General features: G+C 38.5%; 1 protein-coding gene across 14 annotated transcripts in view; it reads right to left on the bottom strand.

Annotated features, from left to right (window-relative positions):
• Positions 1-20,395, bottom strand: part of MBTD1 (mbt domain containing 1) — an 84,309-nt gene that overhangs the window by 27,701 nt on the left and 36,213 nt on the right. For 8 of the 14 annotated variants that reach the window (XR_005238682.2, XM_037993097.2, XM_073004933.1 and 5 more), the window contains 5 exons: positions 19,847-20,048; positions 15,567-15,706; positions 14,170-14,284; positions 12,549-12,631; positions 2,150-2,267 (listed from right to left, as the gene is read on the bottom strand). Coding sequence is in view for 13 of the 14 variants with exons in the window: in XM_037993097.2 (XP_037849025.1) it covers positions 2,150-2,267; positions 12,549-12,631; positions 14,170-14,284; positions 15,567-15,706; positions 19,847-20,048 (658 nt within the window). In the remaining variant the exon portion in view is untranslated. The remainder of the gene's footprint in view (positions 1-2,149; positions 2,268-12,548; positions 12,632-14,169; positions 14,285-15,566; positions 15,707-19,846; positions 20,049-20,395) is intronic. The other 6 variants (XM_073004937.1, XM_073004934.1, XM_073004935.1 and 3 more) reach the window with 3 other exon arrangements.

The raw sequence follows: 20,395 nt of genomic DNA, 5'->3' as shown, positions 1-20,395 counted from the left end.
CCTCAGGTGATCTGCCTGCCTTGGCCTCCCAAAGTGCTGGGATTACAGGCTTGAGCCACCGCGCCTGGCCTTGAAGTATATTTCAAAGAAACTGCTTTATCCAGCTGCTCAGGTAGCCAATTACTCCTGGGTAATTTGAATGTAGCTACTTTAAGAATCTAAATTTTTCTGTTGTATGTATTTAGAAATAAGATTTGAATATGCTAGGTAAAAAGTTCAATAAACACAAAGAAAATTATGTAAAATGAGTTAAAAACTGTATGTCCTAGGCAAACAGGAAGCCTTATTCTTGGAAAGTACAAAAAATATGTAATATATCCTATTTATAATTTTATAAACTTTATGTTGACAAAAGATTAAGATTTAATTTAAGGTCTTTAATGAAACAGAAAAACGCCAATATATGTGTATTTCAGGCAAGGAGACAAGTTCAGTCAGCATTTTCATGTCTGTGAAAATTTATAGCATTAAATGTTCAGTTTTAAAATTCAATAATTTCTTAGAACAATTTATGAGTTTGCTAATTATTGCTGAACTCTAGCTTCTGGTTAACATTAGGCTCACTTCTACAATGGCATTAAAGTGGCTTAAAGAAGATATATGATGCAGTTAGATAAAAGAGAAATGTAAAATCGGAGATGGAAGGAAGAAGTAATTTTTGGATAGTAAATGCACTGATTTTAAGAGCTATTTAAATATAACTAACTTAAACACCCAGGGCAAAAATAATATGCTGTTGTTTTAAATTACAGTGTAGAGATTAATACAAGCATTTAGCGAATGCTTATACAGCTGGGAAAATGTTTCAAGAAAAAGATGGGGAATTGACCTGGGTAGTAGTACAGTTAAGTACAGAGTTGGGACACTCTTGCAAGAGTAACCCAAGGCACAGTGACAAAAACATGCTGTATAAAGGAGGGAGGGAGATTGGCCTCAACACAACAGATCATTTATGCTGGAGAACTACAACACATCTGGCATGTGGTATATGAAGCAACTCATCAATAGCCATGAATGCCATAAACGCTGGCCATCTTGATCCTTTAAGTACAAAGAGGCCATAAAAGATGCTTGAACATAAAAATAAATTTAAAATAATTTTTAGGTAACTTAAGCCAATTAGCAGTACACAGTAGAGCAGTCTGCAGTGTTTTGAGGAGAATGCCGGAAATAAAACTAGAGAGTAGCAGGAGTTAGAAATCTGTCACAGTAGTAAAAGATAACTTTTCTTATGAGTGGCTGCCTGCCTCTCCTCTACACTGCCCGACTGCACTGCTCACTGAGTACCTTGTCATATTAATGCCTGATAGTAGTCAACATTTGGCAGATGTGAACATGCAGGAAAAAATACAAGCCTTATACTTCTGGATATCATCCTTTGTCCACATTGTCTAGCACAGTAGATTCCTAACATGTTTATTTCATGAGCAGTAAAGGGCTTGGTATGGTGGAGGCAGTGGGAATAAAGAGAAAGGAAGAACTCAAGATGCATAAAATTATCAACAATTCTATAAATTTGGTATTAAGGTTCTTATTACTTTTTTTTTTTTTTTAAATGGAGAATGGGTCTCACTATATTGCCCAGGTGGGTCTTGAACTCTTAGGCTCAAGTTATCCTCCTGCCTCTGCCTCCCTAAGGGCTGGGATTACAGGCGTGAGCCACTGTGGCCAGCTCTTATCAATTTTTTAGTATCTCAACCTCTGTTACTTTTCAAAGTGACATATACATTATGGCCTATATATCTGGTCTATTGCTGGATTATTTTTATAACTGTGATCTAAGAATGACTTTTACATTTTTAATGGTTGAAGAGGAAAAAAAGGATATTTCATGATACATAACAATTATATGAAATTCAAATTTCCTATAAATAAAATTCTGCTGGAACGCAATCACGTCCATTTTTTTATGTATTGCTAAGGGTGCTTTCATGCTATAATGATAGAGACGAATAGCTGTGATAGAGATCATATGGCCTGCAAAGTTGAAAATATTTGTTTGGCTTTTTCACGGAAAACAATTTGCCAATCTCTGCCCTCTATCATATTTTTTATTTGGCAATATTTGCAAAATTTATAAACATGTTTTTTTACAAAAGGTTACAAGGATCACTGCATTTTCTTCTAGATTATTATTCATGCTTTTCACCTGCTAATTTTACAATTCCAGCAATCCAGAAGACTTTGGTAGGTAGGCTGCAGTCTGTATTGGGAACTTCTACTCTCACATTTTCTGAGATATCACCCCAGCAGGTCCCCATAGGTGCCTGTCATATAAAAATCATTAAATTATTGTCTTATTAACATAAAGCCTAAAACATATCAATGAAAATTAAGCATTACCATCAATAATAGGAATATTAAACTAAAAATGCCATTTTAATTCCGTTTGTTTCATAGAATTCTATCTGGAAAAAGTCAGTTTCAGTGACAAACAAGATGAAGAGAGAATTCACATATGTTAGACTAGATTCATGCTGACTTCAAAATTTGATACTGTCCTAATGTAAGATTTAAGCAGCAATTTTTCTAAGAGTGGAATTACAAACTCAATAGCAGATTTAATAGGATTAAACTGTTTTAAGAAATTTATTATTTTTAATATGTACCGAATGAATATACTTTATCCTAATTTCTAATTTTAAAAGATCTGGCCAAAGAGCAGAAAGAAAAACAATTCCAATCAGCAATGTGGTTTCCAACAACATGAATAAGAGAAACGAAAATTTTCAATTTAAGTTAAATTCACAGAATATAAATCGAGTCCACAAAGATGGACATGAGGGAAAAGCATTGGATAAAGTTATTAAGAAGGTGGAGTTGAAGAGTTTTGGAGACGAGTACCATGGTAAACTATTTAAATTATTTCAAAATTTCTCATGTAGAAATTACTATAAAGAGAAAACTTCCAATGTTAGAACTGGTAATCACTAGCCTCCCACAGCAAATGGTTAAGATGGGGACTCGGAAAATCAATTAAATGAGCACCATGAAGGGATTTTCCAAAATCTAACAGATGTTCCCAAAGTACAGTTTCCATTGTATTTTAATCTTTAAAATTCAAGGTAATTCACAATTACTTGGAACTTATGCAATGGTAAATTAAATCAAATAAGCACATTTAAGAATATAAATGCTGATAATACTACAGTTTGTGTTGCTCTGGATAATCAGCTTCTCATTAAATTTAGAACCTTGATCACAAAGAAAAGGATTATGTGAGGTTGTAAAAGACTTGATAGTATGAACAAATCAGGAAAAACCAAAATAGCCTCAAAGCTCAAAGATGAGCAAAGATATCCAGGAGTTACATGAACTAGCCAATTTGAACATTAGGCAAATGTCCTCCATGCAAGGCCCCTCCTACTTTGGTGGATGCTCACCCAACAGGAGGATTAGCCTAAAACAACATTCAACCCCTACTCTCTCAGTAGTTTCTGGAATTTCTGAAGGAGAGGAAGAGAATGTCAAATACCGAAGTTGGATAAGTCTAGAAACCAAAGAGAATCAATTAATGGCTAATGGTTTAAATAGTAAGCAATGAGTATACCTCAGTAACTGGCAGACATGGACTAGCTCAACTATTTGCGGTTCTGGAAGGGTACATATAATTATCGCCTCGACTTGTGCAAAAAATAATATATTCATTGTGACTACCTCTTCTTTTTTAAACTGAAAGACTGGACTCTTCAGGTTCTGCTATCTTTCCCCTATATCATTCTAGACTGTAGGGCCATCCCTATTGCCAGCAGATATGATCAAAAAAGGAGAAACTAGAAGGAAGACAGGTAACATAAAATAAGCTAACATATGTTAACACAAAGATCATGTATTCATTTTTGTGAGGATGTACCAATTAGAGCAGAGAGATGCAGTTAAATGAATGCAGTGCAGCATCCATCCCTCTTTGTCTGGTTACCAAATTTGTGAATTGGGTTTATTTTTCACTGAGAAGAAAGAGGCGTGCTTATGCTAATGAGCTGGGGGTCACTGGTGAGTTTGGCATACAGTATTCCCTTTTGAGCTAAATGTGACAATCTGTCATATTGACTTTTATTTTTTTAAAGCCTTAACATTTGTTGGGAGAAAACTTTTAATACTATTTTATTAAAGAAAACAAAATGTCAATATGCTTGCTTAAAAAATTATGTTCACTTTGGTGGAGGATACTTTTGGTCCCTACAGTCTGGATTGGTATAGGAGAAAGTAGCAGAAAGTGACATTTGTTCTTGCCTGTAAGGTTGTGGTTCTGCTAGGCCCTCTTAAACCAATCCATATGGTTCATTCTAAGAAAAAAAAATGAAGAAACAAAAACATCAACAAGAAAGAGCACCACGGTCATAGCATAGTATGTGCTCAATGTGTTGAAATAATACGGTAATTTCATAGATATGTCTGCCCTTTAGTTTAAAATGAATATTCTTAAGTGTGGAAGACTAAATGACCCAGGGCCTGACAGCCATCTTCGTCCAAGTCATCTGTCTTCGCTTGCTGGCAGGAGGGATACCTCTGAAAGTCTGGATTGGCATAGCATGAACTAGCAGAACCATAATTTACAGGTAACAACAAATTTACCTTCCAGACTCAGGACGCGAGGTCCACCTCAGGCTCCTCCCAAACAAGGAAGATCTGCTCCACCACTTCCTGCTCCAGGGCCACTCGTGAGGGCTATCTGGGAGCGACTCTCCTTCCCTGCAAGGTAAGCTGTCATCAGGTCCTGCAGGACATGGCCAAATCCAAATGCTGAGGGGTACCCAACACAAATGTATGACAACCTCCACATGACTGTAAGAAAATAACTGGCTGGGAAGTCTTATTTGCTGGACTTCAAGATCATTCCCAGATGGTCCAACAGCTCAGCTGGCTAGTATTCAGACTCTCAGGGGGCTGATGCACTGCACACACGATGATTTATGGCAGACATAGAGATTTCCCTCTGCAGAGCTGCCAACCAAAGATAACCATACAATCTTTAATATTAATCTGTAAGTGGGCAGAGACAAGACCTGAGGTTGCATACAGGTAACCAAGAAGGAATAATTTATCCCAATCAGATGGCAAATGTACAAAACGCCATCATTAAAATGTCTTCAGACTAACAGGTAAAGTACATCTAGCAGAGAATGATGAAATATTATTTGGCCAAAAAGGGGAGAAAACATTACAGAAATTTAAGTAGAAAGAAATGAGAGTTCCTAAGTACTACTTACTAGAATTTTCTGGTAGAAAGTAGAAAAAGAAAAAAAAAACAAAACTGTTCCTGTCTTCTCCATAAAGTCCACTCACCATTTTTTTTTTTTTTTTTTTTGAGACAGAGTCTCACTCTGTTGCCCAGGCTGCAGTGAAATGGTGCAACCTTGGCTCACTGCAACCTCTGCCTCCTAGGTTCAAGCCATTCTCTTGCCTCAGCCTCCCAAGTAGCTGGGATTACAGGCTGGTGCCACCAAGGCTGGCTAATTTTTGTATTTTTAGTTTTGTCATGTTGGCCAGGCTGGTCTCTTAACTGGTGACCTCAGATGATCTGCCTGCCTCAGCCTCCCAAAGTGCTGGGATTACAGGTATGAGCCACTGTGCCTGTCCTCCACTCACCTTTTGATACCAGAATCTATCTTTTGGGGTGGTGGTAGCAGGCAAATGGGGAGTCCAAGGAGAGGACAAAAAGGAAAATGGGATGCCTGGGGTGGAAGTAAGATTAAAGCTGAAACAATGCTATGCATATGTAAAAAGACAGGAAGCACTGGTTACTAATTTGAAAGGCGGCCAGGTGTGGTGGCTCAGGCCTGTAATCTCAGCATTTTGGGCGGCCGAGGCAGGTGGATAACCTGAGGTTAGAAGTTCAAGAGCAGCCTGGCCAATATGGAGAAACCCTGTCTCTATTAAAAATCCAAAAATTAGCTGGGCATAGTGGCACATGCCTGTAGTTCTAGTTACTTGGGAGGTTAAGGCAGGAGAATCACTTGAACCCAGGAGGCGGAGGCTGCAGTGAGTCAAGATCGTGCTACTGCACTCCAGCCTGGGCAACAGAGCAAGACTCCATCTCAAAACAACAACAACAACAACAAAACGCATAAAACAGTCCATAATTTTTTTGAAAAAACCATATTAAACCAGTATCACTAAAGAATTGGCACAGTGTGGTGGCTCATGCCAAGCACTTTGGGAGGCCAAGGTGGGCAGATCACTTGAGGCCAGGAGTTCAAGACCAACCTGACTAACAAGGTGAAACCCTGTCTCTACCCAAAATACAAAAATTAGCTGGGTGTGGTGGCACGCACCTGTAGTCCCAGCTAGTCAGGAGGCTGAAGCATGAAAATCACTTGAACCCAGGAGGTGGAGTTTGCGGTGAGCCAAGATGGCGCCATTGCACTCCCGCCTGGGGGATGATAGAGCAATATTACATCTCAGAAAAAAAAAAAAAAAAGAAAAAAAAATTTTTAAGTTAGGCTTTCTTTATTAAAACATACGGAAAGACAGGGCCAGGTGTGATGGCTCACGCCTGTAATTCCAGTACTTTGGGAGGCCAAGGTGGGAGGATTGCTTGTACCCAGTAGTTCGCAACTAGCCTGGGCAACATGGTGAAATCCCGTCTTTACCAAAAATAGAAAAAAATTAATACAAAAAATTAGCTGGGCATGGTGGTGTGTGCCTGTAGTCCCAGCTACTTGGGAGGCTAAGGTGAGAGAGTCACGTGAGCCCAAGAAGTCGAGGCTGCAGTGAACTGTAATCGTGCTATTGCACTCTAGCCTGGGTGAAGGAATGTGACTGTTAAAAAAAAAAAAAAAAAAAAAGACAAGACAGGTAATGTTTATTATGTTAAGAGTCCACTGCTTTCCTGTGGAGAATTTATTTCATGGCAACACTCAGACTAGCTAACTGAGATGGAGCACTAATAAGTACCAGAAACTAATTTAAAGTTTTATTTCCATTAGAAGGAAAATCTTGCAATCTAGGATGCTACCTTGAAGATTTTAACTTTAGTTAAAATGGAGATGAAGTAATACGATTTTTTCCCAACCTTTAACAGAGTCCTGCGTGTGGGGTCACGACTAGGGAAAAAAAAATGAGTTCACTTGAAAAAGATTTTACTAACAAGCACATACCTGAGAAACAGATAATGAGTTTTATTCTAAACTATTGCTACTGTACATACACAAAAGGACTTTTATTTTTCTTTCCTTAAAACCTGAAAGTATACATGATACACACCACAAAAAAACATGGTAACTTTATCCCTTCAAAAAAGCTTACATACATATAGGTCAGGCACAAGAAAGAGGATTAGAATACATCACGTAAGTAACAAGAGGGTATCTGTGGAGGCAGAATGAAAAAGTATGTGGCTGGGCACAGTGGCTCACACCTGTAATCCCAGCACTTTGGGAGGCCGAGGAGGGCAGATCACGAGGTCAGGAGTTCGAGACCACCCTGACCAACATGGTGAAACCTCTTCTCTATTAAAAATACAAAAATTAGCCGTGTGTGGTGGCACGGGCCTGTAATCCCAGCTACTCAGGAGGCTGAGGCAGGAGAATCGATTGAATTTGGGAAGCAGAGTTTTCAGTGAGCCGAGATCACATCATTGCACTCCAGCCTGGGTGAAAGAGTGAGACTCTGTCTCAAAAAAAAAAAAAAAAAAGAGAAAGTATGATAAACTCAGCTGAAAAGCTTCTGCATATATGTGTACAAAGGACTTTTTTTTTTGGTACAAACTACAACTGTGTGAGAGAGAAAACGGGATGATTTCAACATTTCTGATCTAAGTAAAGACAGCATCAGTAAGATATGAGATTATTAGTTTAGGTACCAAACAGAAGAAATCTGAAGTCTGTAAATATATAACTGAAAAAAGATGACTTTATATTCATTTATACATTTTGGCCCGTGCTATAATACCTAGGGGAAAAAAAAGTTTTACTTGATTTCACATGGCAAATAATGGGAAATAGAAGTGCTTCAATTTAAAGTCTTTAAGTAATTAACAAATAATGAAGAGTGCTTTATTTATTTATTTTTGAGACGGAGTTTTGCTCTTATTGCCCAGGCTAGAGTGCAGTGGCGCAAGCTCAGTTCACGGCAACCTCCGCCTTCCAGTTTCAAGTAATTCTCCTGCCTCAGCCTCCCAAGTCGCACGGTGGCGCCCGCCACCACGCCCAGCTAATTTTTTTTTCTATTTTTAGTAGAGACAGGGTTTCACCATGTTGGTCAGGCTGGTCTCAAACTACTGACCTTGTGATCCACCTGCCTCGGCCTCCCAAAGTGCTAGGATTACAGGCGTGAGCCAACGCGCCCGGCCTGAAGAGTGCTTTATTTTTATTTATTTTTTGAGACAGTGTCTCATTCTGTCACCTAGGCTGGAGTGCAGTGGTACGATCATGGCTAACTGCAGCCCTGACCTTCTGGGCTCAAGCAATCCCTCCCCTCAGCCTCCTGAGTAGCTGGGACTACAGGCATGTGCCACCATGCCCAGCTAATTTTTTTTGTAGAAATGAGGTCTCACTATGTTACCCATACTGGTCTCAAACTCCAGGGCTCAACTGATCCTCCTGCCTTGGCCTCCCAAAGTGCTGGGATTACAGGTGTGAGCCATTGCTCTTGGCTACAGTGCTTTAAAGCCAAATGTTCTGAATATACATACATCAATTGAAGGCTCCGCTAGGTTAAAGTTAAATTACTAATAGAAAATAATCTGTTAATTTCTTTGATCTATACATTGCACCTAACTGGCATTATTATTTTGGAGATTTTTCCACCATTAGGATAGATATGGATACTGCTCTTAGGGGCTTAAATAAAACGCACATTAAAAAAAAAAAAAGACTTGCATTATGAAAACTGGGTTAAAGCCCAAAGCTGAAAATTATAGTCCAGCTAACTCAAAAAAGTAGCAAGAATTCTTCATTTATAAGACATGGACTAGCTGAACCAGATGATTTTAAAGATGCCTTCTAGCTTTGTGACCATATGATTTAGGATTAATTAAAAGTGATATTACCCAATTTAGTGGTTTCCAGCCTCAGGAACTGTCAAGGATGGGGTGTTCAAATGTCAGGAGCCAAGGCTCTGGTAGCAACACCCCATCTCTGCCAGAACAATCAATGCAGTTTCCTCTTATCCTGTGCTCTGAGGTCTAAGATTTTTGTTAGAGAAAAGGGGAATTCTTACCCAATATATGGCAAGCAAAAAAAAAAAAAAAAAAAAAAAAAAAAAAAAAAAAAAAGGGCAATTGTGATGCTTAAAGGTCTGAAAAACTAACCCCTAGATACAATAAAAGACATATCAGCCAATCATAATATAGTTTTTTAGTATATTATACTAAAATATATGTGTGTGTATAATATACACACACACACATATACACACATACACACACGTATATATGCACATATACACACACATACACTTTTGTAGAGACGGGGTCTTGCTATGCTGACCAGGCTGGCCTTAAATTCCTGGCCTCAAGCCATCTTCCTACCTTGGCCTCCCAAAGTGTTGGGATTACAGGTGTAAGCCATTGTGCCCAGCCTAAGTGGATATACTAAATGACAATTGGGACTTGACTTCCATTGCTGATTATAAAAAAAAAAATTGTACGATACTGTTGTAATTGAGTGACTGAGTATAAGACACTACGAATAGTTACAGGAATTATCAAAAAGGATATAGTCCTATGATCTACTCTGTAGAAATTTCATTCTCAGAAGCTTATAGACAGACCATGGAAAGAATCATATTCTCAAAATTCTATGATTTTAGAACTAATCACAATAATATCTAAGTGCTAGAAAATAGAAAGTATTTATCTGGGATTCTTACTCTAGAAGAAGAGGTTGGGTTAAGTTAAAGAAGCCAGGGCTCTGACAGCGCCCCCATCCCAATTCCTGATGCAATCACGACAGCTCCGCTTCCGTGTTACATGTTACTTGCTGGGTGTTCTTTCGTAAACTATGCTTGAAAAAAAATCCCCTAGGAGCAGGAAAAGCTCCCAACTTGTACTCAAGTAGAAGAGAAGGCAGGTGTAGAGTCTGGAACAAAGAGGCCTTCCTGTCTAATAAACCAGTTTCAGAGCAAGTGTCAAATCTTAGAAGACTTTGATGATACAAGGTAGGATCTTGTACTCTTAGCTCCTGACTATAGGTTTTCTAAAGACAAAGCTAGTAACTCTCCTTAGAGACCCAGAAAACTGTCTCGGAGGGGACAACCAGCAGGAGTCAACTCTAAAGGACAAAATCAAGTGCAGCATGAGGTGTGGCCCCCTTAACCAAATGGCTTCAAATGAATATGCCGGTTAAGGTAAGAGAGCAAGCTCTTTGTACAAAAACATACCGAGGAATTACTAAGACACATTTTTCCTGTTTGATAAGGAGAAGGCAGTAAACAGAGGTAAATGGAACAGGAAGGCACTGGGTCCACATAATTGAGAAACAGATGCCTCACTTCTGAGTGAGAAAGCAGAGGCTCCACATTCTTATCATTAATTGTGTGGTGAGGTTAGCTGCTCGATTCCCTATGATAGAACATTTCAATCTCAAAAAAGGCAGAGTTGAACAAAGTCAATCAAGTTCATTACTACCACAGAGATTTTCTCAAAAATAACTTTAATATACTACTATAACAATTCAAAGATTTGGACAGAAAATAAAATATGCTTCTGGGGTTGAAATGCTATTCTTTTTAATACCCTGACTACTTACAGAAAACAGTTTTATATGGTTTATAACACAAAAATAGATACAAAGAGAGAGAAAGGCCATTCAGAAGGAGACAACGGACAAATGTTTCAGGAATCTGAGATGAAAGAGTTACTGTAACTGAGAACTTTCTGACCTTCAGGAAAGTAATATACCAAGAGAAGAGAGTTAAAGATTTTCTTTTTAAAGATCTCTCTTTAAAACTGCCATTGCTGTGTATGGAATATTTCTCACAAATATGACACTATTATCAACATTACAGCAAAATAAATCACCTACTTTACACAGAAATAAGATGCCATTTAAGGCAAGATGTCACTGACTAAGGGCTTCATATTGTATTTTCAAGAATGAGAATTAGCAAATTAATATACTTGACTTTGATCAAACTCCTTTACTGGCCATGAATGAGTGAAAATTCACTCAGATTTCTACAACAGGAACCTAAGCTCAGTTTTGTTCACATGCTGTTATCTAAAAATAAAGCCTTAATTTTTTTTTCTTTTTTTCTTTTTTAGACTGAGTCTCGCTCTATTGCCCAGGCTGGAGTGCAGTTACGCAATCTTGGCTCACTGCAACCTCTGCCTCCTGGGTTCAAGTGATTCTCGTGCCTCAGCCTCCCCTAGCTGGGATTACAGGCGCCCACCATCACCCCTGGCTAATTTTTGTATTTTTAGTAGAAACGGGGTTTCGCCATGTTGGCCAGGCTGGTCTTGAACTGCCGACCTCAGGTGATCCGCCTGCTTCGGCCTCCCAAAGTTCTGGGAGCCACCGTGCCTGGCCTAAAGCCCTAAATTAACAAAATGTTAAGCGCAAACCAAAGTTCATGTATTTTCTAAATTTAAACACGGATAGCAGCAGAAAGGATCTTTAAGTATTAAAGTTGTAGTCAGGTTAAAAAAGTATTGGAGAGAATTAATCAAATCTAAAGGAATAAATCAAAAGGAAAGAACTTGCCATCAGATATATTTTAAACACAATTCTAAATTATTTTAAATGCTCTGTAACAATCCACTTGCTGAAAAGAAAACCTTTTAAAGGGTTTCTCACGATATATATACAGCACATATTTCAGCTCACAATACTATGTTACTAATAGTTCCTTGTTTTGTGACTTAACATTTGGAGACAAAAAAATTAGAAAAAAGATCCTTCCTCTTCTGAATTATCAGGTCAAACTGCAGATTTAAGTAACATACACAATGAATGGTTTCCGTTAGGTCAAATCGTATGACACTGTCAATATGCATATTTTTGATACACAATACTAGCAATTTCACTTACTTTTATTTTTTGTAGAAAAGAAGTCTCACTATGTAGCCCAGGATGGTCTTGAACTCCTGGCCTCAAGTGATCCTCCTGCCTCATTCTTCCAAGTTGCTAGGAATACAGTTGAGCCACTGTGCCCGGACAAAGCTAGCAGTTCAACTTAATATGAACATCTGATGAGGCTGGGTGTGGTGGCTCATACTTGTAATCCCAGCATTTTGGGAGGCAAAGGTGGGAGGACTGCTTGATGCCAGGAGTTTGACACCAGCCTGGGCAACATAGCGAGACCATGTCTTTACCAAAAAATTTAAAAAACAAATATATTATAAAAGAAAATTAGTACTTAGAAGACTAGTACTTCTCCCTGTTTAAAATAACTTCAAACTGCAATTTCTTTATAGGAAACTTGTACTTACAAAACTTATATAAGTTCTTTTTAACCATTATTAAGTATAATAATAAAAGAAGCATTTCAATTAGAAGGCATAAAAACAAACACCTTCTAAGGATAAGATGCTTAGGTGTTATTGTACCTTCGGATTTAAACAATGACTAAGTACTTCAAAATAAGGTGAGAAATTCTGTACTTACATGTTTAAAACAGGTAACTGGAGCTGCTATAAAGCTATTGCTATTGATGTAGTTACCCCAGCTGAAACCTTCCATGGAGACTGCTAAAATCAAACAAATTTACGTATATTACAATTCTCACATCTTTTATTTATAAGAAGGTTATCACGGTTAAAATGTGTGAAAGGACATAAAATTAATTTATCCCATTTAAAGAACGTTTTCTTTAAGATCAAATAACTTCTCTAAATAGCATGAGCTTTGGCTTATATCATATTTGCAAACAAACAGGAGTTTCTTTTTTTTTTTTTTGAGACTGAGTCTCCCTCTGTCACCCAGGCTGGAGAGCAGTGGCGCAATCTCGGTTCACTGGAACTTCTGATTCCCAGGTTCAAGTGATTCTCCTGCCTCAGCCTCCCGAACATCTGGGACTACAGGTGCGTGCCACCACACCCAGCTAATTTTTGTATTTTTAGTAGAGATGGGGTTTCACCATATTGGCCAGGCTGGTCTTGAACTCATGATCTCGTGATCTACCTGCCTTGGCCTCCCAACGTGCTGGGATTACAGGTATGAGCCACCACGCCTGGCCAGGAGTTTCTTAACTGTTCTATACATGACACATGCTCCTGAGGAAGTGAGGTACAAGCTCTTCAGATAAGGGGAGCAAAGAGAAGTTGAGAGAAGTGTACAGAATGACAAACACTGCTGTGGCTGCTTTTGTGTTTTTATTTCGATTCAGTTCTTGCCATGTACCTCAGTGAGATACCTACCCCATATCACTTTTAATTACCTCACTTTCTATTTACTTCTATTTACTCACTGATTGCCTCTATTTACTCACTTGTTGCCCTTCTCACTATTTACTCTCTTATTGCTCTCCTCATTACTCACTTATTGCCCTTCTATTTACTCACTTATTGCCTCACTTTCTATTTACTCCTATTAAAAATCTTCTGGCTGGGTGCTGTGGCTCACACCTGTATTCCTAGCACTTGAGGTCTGGAGTTCTAGACCAGCGTGGCCAACACGGTGAAACCCCATCTTCACTAAAAATACAAAAATAAGCTGAGTGTGGTTGCATGCAGCTGTAGTCTCAGCTACTAGGGAGGTTGAGACATGAGAACTGTTTGTACCCATGAGGCAGAGGTCACAGTGAGCCGAGATCACGTCACTGGACTCTAGCCTGGGTGACAGAGCAAGACTCTGTCTCCAAAAAAAAAAAAACCAAAAAAAAAAAAAAACCAAAAAAAAACTCTTATTAGAAATGATCCTTTCCTTATTCTCTTCCTCTTACTACTCCTCTTCTCACAATCCCTTTGAAGCCTGCTGAACGTCCTATTTCTTTGCCTAATATCTTCGCAATTCAGAGAATCAGTACATGAAAAGTAAATAATAAACCAAACAAAAACATTAAGGAGATTGCCAAAAGCACCTGAACTTATGCATGCAACTATAATCTTCTAGAGTAATTTACTGAAATCTAAACAACCATTAGGAAGCTTAGAGCCGTAATGTGCTAACAGGACATAGGAACAGCTTAAACAGAATTCAAAATTACAATTTAATTAATTACAAAATTAATTAAAACTAAACGAATCAATATCAAATATTTCATCTCTGTCAGATTCACTAATATTACCTGCTTTTGTCTTTGCTTGATTTTGCAAGGTAGCTTGATACTGAGCATATGCGGCTAGCTTAGCAACTAAAGGTTGTTTCTGAAGAACTTTTGCTTTCTTTGTTGGAGGCTTACCCTAAAACAAGAAAAGTTAAGTAAATAGGATTCTTTTTCATCCCCCCACCACCACAATTTAACTGGACTGCATACTACACATTCTGCTTCAGTAAACATTGAGGGTTTAGAAAATTATTAAAGCAGAGGAAACATACAAGAATTTTAACATGAGAATTTTTTTCTGGAGTTCTGCTACAATGTAGTTATCTAATATGGGTAGCAGAGCTGGCATAGACTACAACAGCAATACGCAAATTAATATGTTAATAAAAAATTATATCCCACAAGATGTTAAAATATAGGCTGTGGTGGATACTTGATTCCTTCTTATAGTAGATAGAACCAGTGGTTATTTACTCATGCAGGTTGCCAAGCATTGCTATTTATATGGTAAGAGAAGATAATTTAATGTTCAAAGAGCAAGTGACTGAGGTTTATACCTTTAGTGCTAACGCAAAAGATCAATGACAAAATGATCATGGGCCAAATTCACAGTGTGACAAACTGCCATCCATTTGGGTACAGACCACTGCTCAGGATCTTTAGGTACTGTCTATCTGAAATATAGAAATACATCTAAGTGATGTATTTCCTTAATTTGGAGGATTTAAATAACCCTTTCAGTGCTATATAATGATCACAATAATAAATTAAACGAGAACACTGTGATCATCCAATAAAAATACTGCAAAAATCAGTTAAGTTAATGCCTTTAAAAAGTTGTTTACATGATACAATAGTAAGAACTTAGTCAAACGGTCAAGTCTCCAGTCATTTTGTAGGCACTGATGTACATTTAAAGCAAGACGATTTTCTTTCCATACCATGAGCGTTGTCAAAAAGGTTAGTTGGATTAACCAAATACATTTGGTCAAGGTATCAAATGGATTGTACTAAAAAGTACAAAGCGAGGAGATGAGAAAATAAAACCAGAGATTAAATTATTCCCCCCCAAATGATAAAAGATTCTACCTTGATGTTAACACAAAAGGAAACAAAGGGAAACAGGAAAATGTCTTCGATTTCTGTATATAAAGAAGTGTTTATACTTATTTGGAAAAAGGATATTTTAATTAACTTATGCAAATAATCATTTATTTTGGATAGTATGTCTTATCCATTTAAAATAGTTTTCCAATTTTATAGGCTGAACAAAGTTTGGGGCTCACATGTTTCCTCAAGATGTGGGTATAAAACAGTAACTGAGTGGGTAGAGGTGAAGTGCAGCAAATCACAGTCAAATGACAGATAAATGGCGAAAACCATAGAAATAACAGATATAAGTAAGAAGGTTTCTGTACCGTTACCTGAAGTCTGGCCAAAATGCTTGCCTTCTTGGAGTTTGACGAGTAGCTTCTTGAACATGAAACGCTACAGAAACGCTTTGTTTTAGAGTAAAAAGCATCTCGGACGCCAACCATCCCACACATCTCACAGGTAGCTAATTAACAAAATAAAAACACTGGGTATTATGATGATATAATAAAAGCAATCTTCATCTAACAGTTTAAATAATTTATCCTGCCATCTTAAAGTTTTAATTTAAAAATTTGCCTTGAACATTTCTTCTATCTCCTATACAAATGATAAAGAAGCCTGCACAGAGAAGTCAGAGAGAACACTGGTATTGTGCCATGGTGATGGGTTCTAGAAGGTCTGATAGTAGCTTGAGGTCTGAAAGGCTTTGCAAAGGGTCAACAGAAACAGGGCAGATACGCTGGATTCAACTGACATTTCCTTAGTGCTTACCATGTACCAGGCATTTTCATATACAACAAATTCCAGCTTTTGAAATGATTACACATGAAAGATGAAAAGTGCCACACAATTAAAGACTAATAACAAAGTATAACAGAGGCCTTTAAAATACTGCAAAGGTTGAAACTTAAAAAGAGGTAATACTTGGAAAAATGCTAAGAGCTATATGAAGATTCCTTCAAGTTATGTCTAGGGGACAAGAAAAAAGGAATGGGTTCAAAGTTTGAGGTAGAGGCCAGGTGCAGTGAGTCATGCTGGTAATCCCAGAACTTTGGGAGGCCGAGGCAGGATAACTGGCTCAAGGCCAGGAGGATGGGACCAGCCTGGGCAAGAGAGCAAGATCTAGTCTCTTCAAAAAATAAAAATAAAAAAGAGCCGGGCATGGTGGCACACACCTGTAGTCTCAGCTATTCAGGAGGCTGAGGCAGGAGGATTGCTTAAGTCCAGGAGTTCAGGGTTAAAGTGAGCTATGATCGCACCACTGCACTCTAGCCTGGACAACAGAAGGAGATCCTGAGTCAAAAAAAAACTCCAAAAAAACCCAAAAAAAAACCAAGTTTGACGTAGGTGCTCTATTATTAACCAGTGATAACGGGACAGCAGAACTCTTGGCTACTTACTATTGCATAATAGACAATAATCTGAAATGTAGAATTAGAACAAGGTTCACAAGAATTGAAGTTTAAAAAAGATAAGCAAAAAGTAACATAGCAAATAACTGCCTTAGTGAGTTAAAGCCTCCACCCAAACAGGTAAACTGGAGAGGCCTGTAGTTTAACCGGTACAGTTGGCTCTGTGCTTCCATGGGTTCTGTATCTGTGGATTCAACTAAAAGTGGACTGAAAATATTTCAGGAAAAAAAAATTGCATCTGTACTGAACATATACAGACTGTTTTTTTTCTTATTGTTCTCTAAACTGTATAGTATTAACAATTATTTGCATGGCATTTACACTGTATTAGCTATAAGTAATCTAGACATGATTTAAAGTATATGGACGGATGTGCATAAGTTATATGTAAATACCACACCATTTTATATAAGGAACTTGAGCATTTGTGAATTTTGGTATCTGAGGGAAGTCTTGAAACCAATCCCCCATGGATACCAGGGGACAACTGTACTTACTTACAAATCTATGAGAAATCATGGAAAAAAGATAAAAGTGCCAGAAGATTGCAGGTGAACAAAGGGTATCTACTGGGAGAAAAAACTAAATGGTTTTCTGTTGCAAAAATTCTAGAACAGATTGTTAAAGAACGTTCTGAACACCTAGATAGAAAAGTTGTGATCCCAAGGAAACAGCGAATCTTTGCCAGAAATTATACACGTCAAACTAGAATTCTCACAAGTAGGATGCAAGTTCCATGAGGACAGGAAACTTATTCTGTGTTGTTCATCTGCTATCTCTGGTATTTAAAACAGACGCTAGCACACACAAAGCTTCAACAAACGCTATTTCCTTTTATGATAGGATTACTAGGCTGGTATGTATGCAAGAATATACACTAACAGGAGCTAACACATTTGATAAAATCTCATGTAGCTTCAACAACATGACTGAGAAACTTCAGCTGGAGTAGAAGACACCCAGGTAGGGTTTTTTTTTTTTTTTTGAGATGGAGTCTCGCTCTGTCGCTCAGGCTAAAGTGCAGTGGTGCGATCTCAGCTCACTGCCAGCTCCGCCTCCCGCGTACAAGCAATTCTCCTGTCTCAGCCTTCCAAGTAGCTGGGACTACAGGCACATGCCACCATGCCTGGCCAATTTTTTGTATTTTTAGTAGAGATGGGGCTTCACCGTGTTAACCAGGATGGTCTCGATCTCCTGACCTCATGATCTGCCTGCCTCGGCCTCCCAAAGTGCTGGGATTACAGGCATGAGTCACCGCACCTGGCCATGCTATTCAACTTTTTAACCAAAAGACTAGAATACGACCAACAGGGCAGAATTATCAAAACTGTAAATGATATAAAACTGGAAGATTAGATGACAGCATTCAATATTAGATGACAGAATTAGCAATCAAAAATTTCTAAGACTGGGCAGGGTGCAGGGGCTCACACTTGTAATTCCAGCACTTTGGGAGGCTGAGGCAGATGGATCGCTTGAGTTCAGGAGTTTGAGACCAGCCTGGGCAATATGGTGAAAATTACCCGTCTCTGAAAAATACAAAGGTTAGCCAGGTGTAGTAGCATGTGCCTATAGTACTTGAGAGGGTTAGGTGAGAGGATCACCTGAGCTCGGGAGGCAGAGATTGCAGTGAGCCGAGATCTTGCTGCTGCATTCCAGCCTGGGTAATAGAGCAAGACTGTCTCAAAAAAAAAAAAAAAAAAAAAAAAAAAAAAGGCTTGGATGTGGTGGCTCACCCCTGTAATCCCAGCACTTTGAGAGGCCAAGGCAGGCGGATCGCTTAAAGTCAGGAGTTTGAGACCAGCCTGGCCAATATGGTGAAACCCTATCTTTACTAAAAATACGAAAATATGCCAGGCATGGTGGCGCAGGCCTGTAGTCCCAGCTACTTGGGAGGCTGAGGCAGAATTGCTTGAACCCGGGAGGCGGAGGCTACAGTGAGCCGAGATTGCACCACTGCACTCCAGCTTGGGCAGACTGTCACAACAACAGTCTGAGACTGTTGTGAGACTGTCACAACAACAACAACAATAGCAACAAAAATTTCTAAGACTGAAAGTTAGTAAGAAAAACGTTATATTGAGAGATCCAAAGTCCTACATCGTGGGTTTAAAAAGTTAACTGCAAGAAGACTGGTTTAAACTGGGTTAGTTTATGTGGTAAAGGTCAAAGGACATCAGTTATTTACAAGTTCATTATCATTATCAAGAAAGCTAAAGCAATTTTGGTGGCATGAATGGAAACAGTGTCTCGAAAAGGGGAGATAAAGGTTGAATTATCTTCTGGCCTCACACAGGGTGACCATTTGTTTCATTCCCACATTTCCAAGATATGGGACTTTCAGTGGTAAAACCAGGACAGTTTCAGGCAAATCAGGATGACTTGTTACCCTACTACCACACAATCTGAGGTAGTATCCCCAGAATAGAGCGACCAGGATATCCAAGAACTAAATCACTGGGATACACCATGAGAGAAATGGTTGAAGCATCTATGGCTCCTTGGTATGCCTTAGAGATAAACTAGAACGAAGGGTTCCATTGTGGAGAAAAGAGATGTCATTAGAACCAGGATTAGAATTATGCTGTGTAACTTTAAAAAGCAAAACTTTCCAGACTCCCAGAAGCAAAGTTAAAAAGGCAAAACTAAGACCAAAAGATAAAAGTTGGAGGAAGGAAATTTTGGTTCAATAAAGAGACTATTCTAGTAATTTGAGATACTTAGAAATGAAACTGCTTCCTTTTTCATTTCCTTTTTCTTTTTCAAGCCAGACTTTAGGCAGAAAGAAATTCCTTACTGTGTCAGAGAATACCCAATCACCAGTTATGTTAAAACAGAAATTATAAGAAATTAATATAGAAGAGGGAGCCCAACCTTGAATGTCTCTTTCAACTATATAATCCTATGCACTTTTACTTTCAGTTACAGAGGCATTTCTTATCTAACTATTTATGTCCACATGAAGTTTCTCACTGGCCTTTTGTTTTTTATTTTGTTTTATTTGCTTTCTACTGGGAGGTAGGCAAAATAGAGTTAAACACCAACTCAGTGATCTTATCTCGAACTATAAACGTCAGCTCTTCAAACTGCCCCTTAACAATTCTAAGGAAGGGGAAATGACAGAAGAAACCAAATGAAAACACACCCTTAAACATAAAGCTGTAGAACAGGTGAAGGTTATAAATACTCACCCATGCCAGATTTACCATCTGGGTATGTGTAGACTTGGCCATTGTTTTTGATAATCGGGAGATTAGAAGGTAAAGGAGCGACTTCTTCCTCACTCTCTTCGGAGCTGGAGCTGCTGCTTGTGTCCTCACTGCAGCTATCATAACCGTCAAACATCCCGAAAGAATCTCTTCTTTTCCTTTCAGATCGTGAAGAATGTTCAGTCTTTGAAGTAGAGAAACCAGTGACACATGACACAGCACTCATATACACCCGCTAAAAGACCCTAGCACAAATTCTGGTAAATGAGATTTGATAAATGAAAACGTAGCCCTGAGAAATAACCATTTTCTTCTACTTTTTTTTTAATGTTTTGAGACAGTCTCACTCTGTCACCCAGGCTGGAGTGCACTGGCACAATCTTGGGTCACTGCAACCTCAACCTCCCGCACTCAGATGATCCTCCCACCTTTGCCTCCTGAGTAGCTAGGACTACAGGCAAGTGCCACGATGCCAGAAACATTTTTGTGTTTTTTTTTGGTAGAGATGGGGTTTTGCCATGTTGCCCAGGC

The sequence above is a fragment of the Chlorocebus sabaeus genome, chromosome 16, assembly GCF_047675955.1.
Source record: "Chlorocebus sabaeus isolate Y175 chromosome 16, mChlSab1.0.hap1, whole genome shotgun sequence".
Classification (NCBI taxonomy): domain Eukaryota; kingdom Metazoa; phylum Chordata; class Mammalia; order Primates; family Cercopithecidae; genus Chlorocebus; species Chlorocebus sabaeus.
Note: the sequence above shows the minus strand (reverse complement) of the source record. Positions and strands in the feature narration are given on the sequence as shown.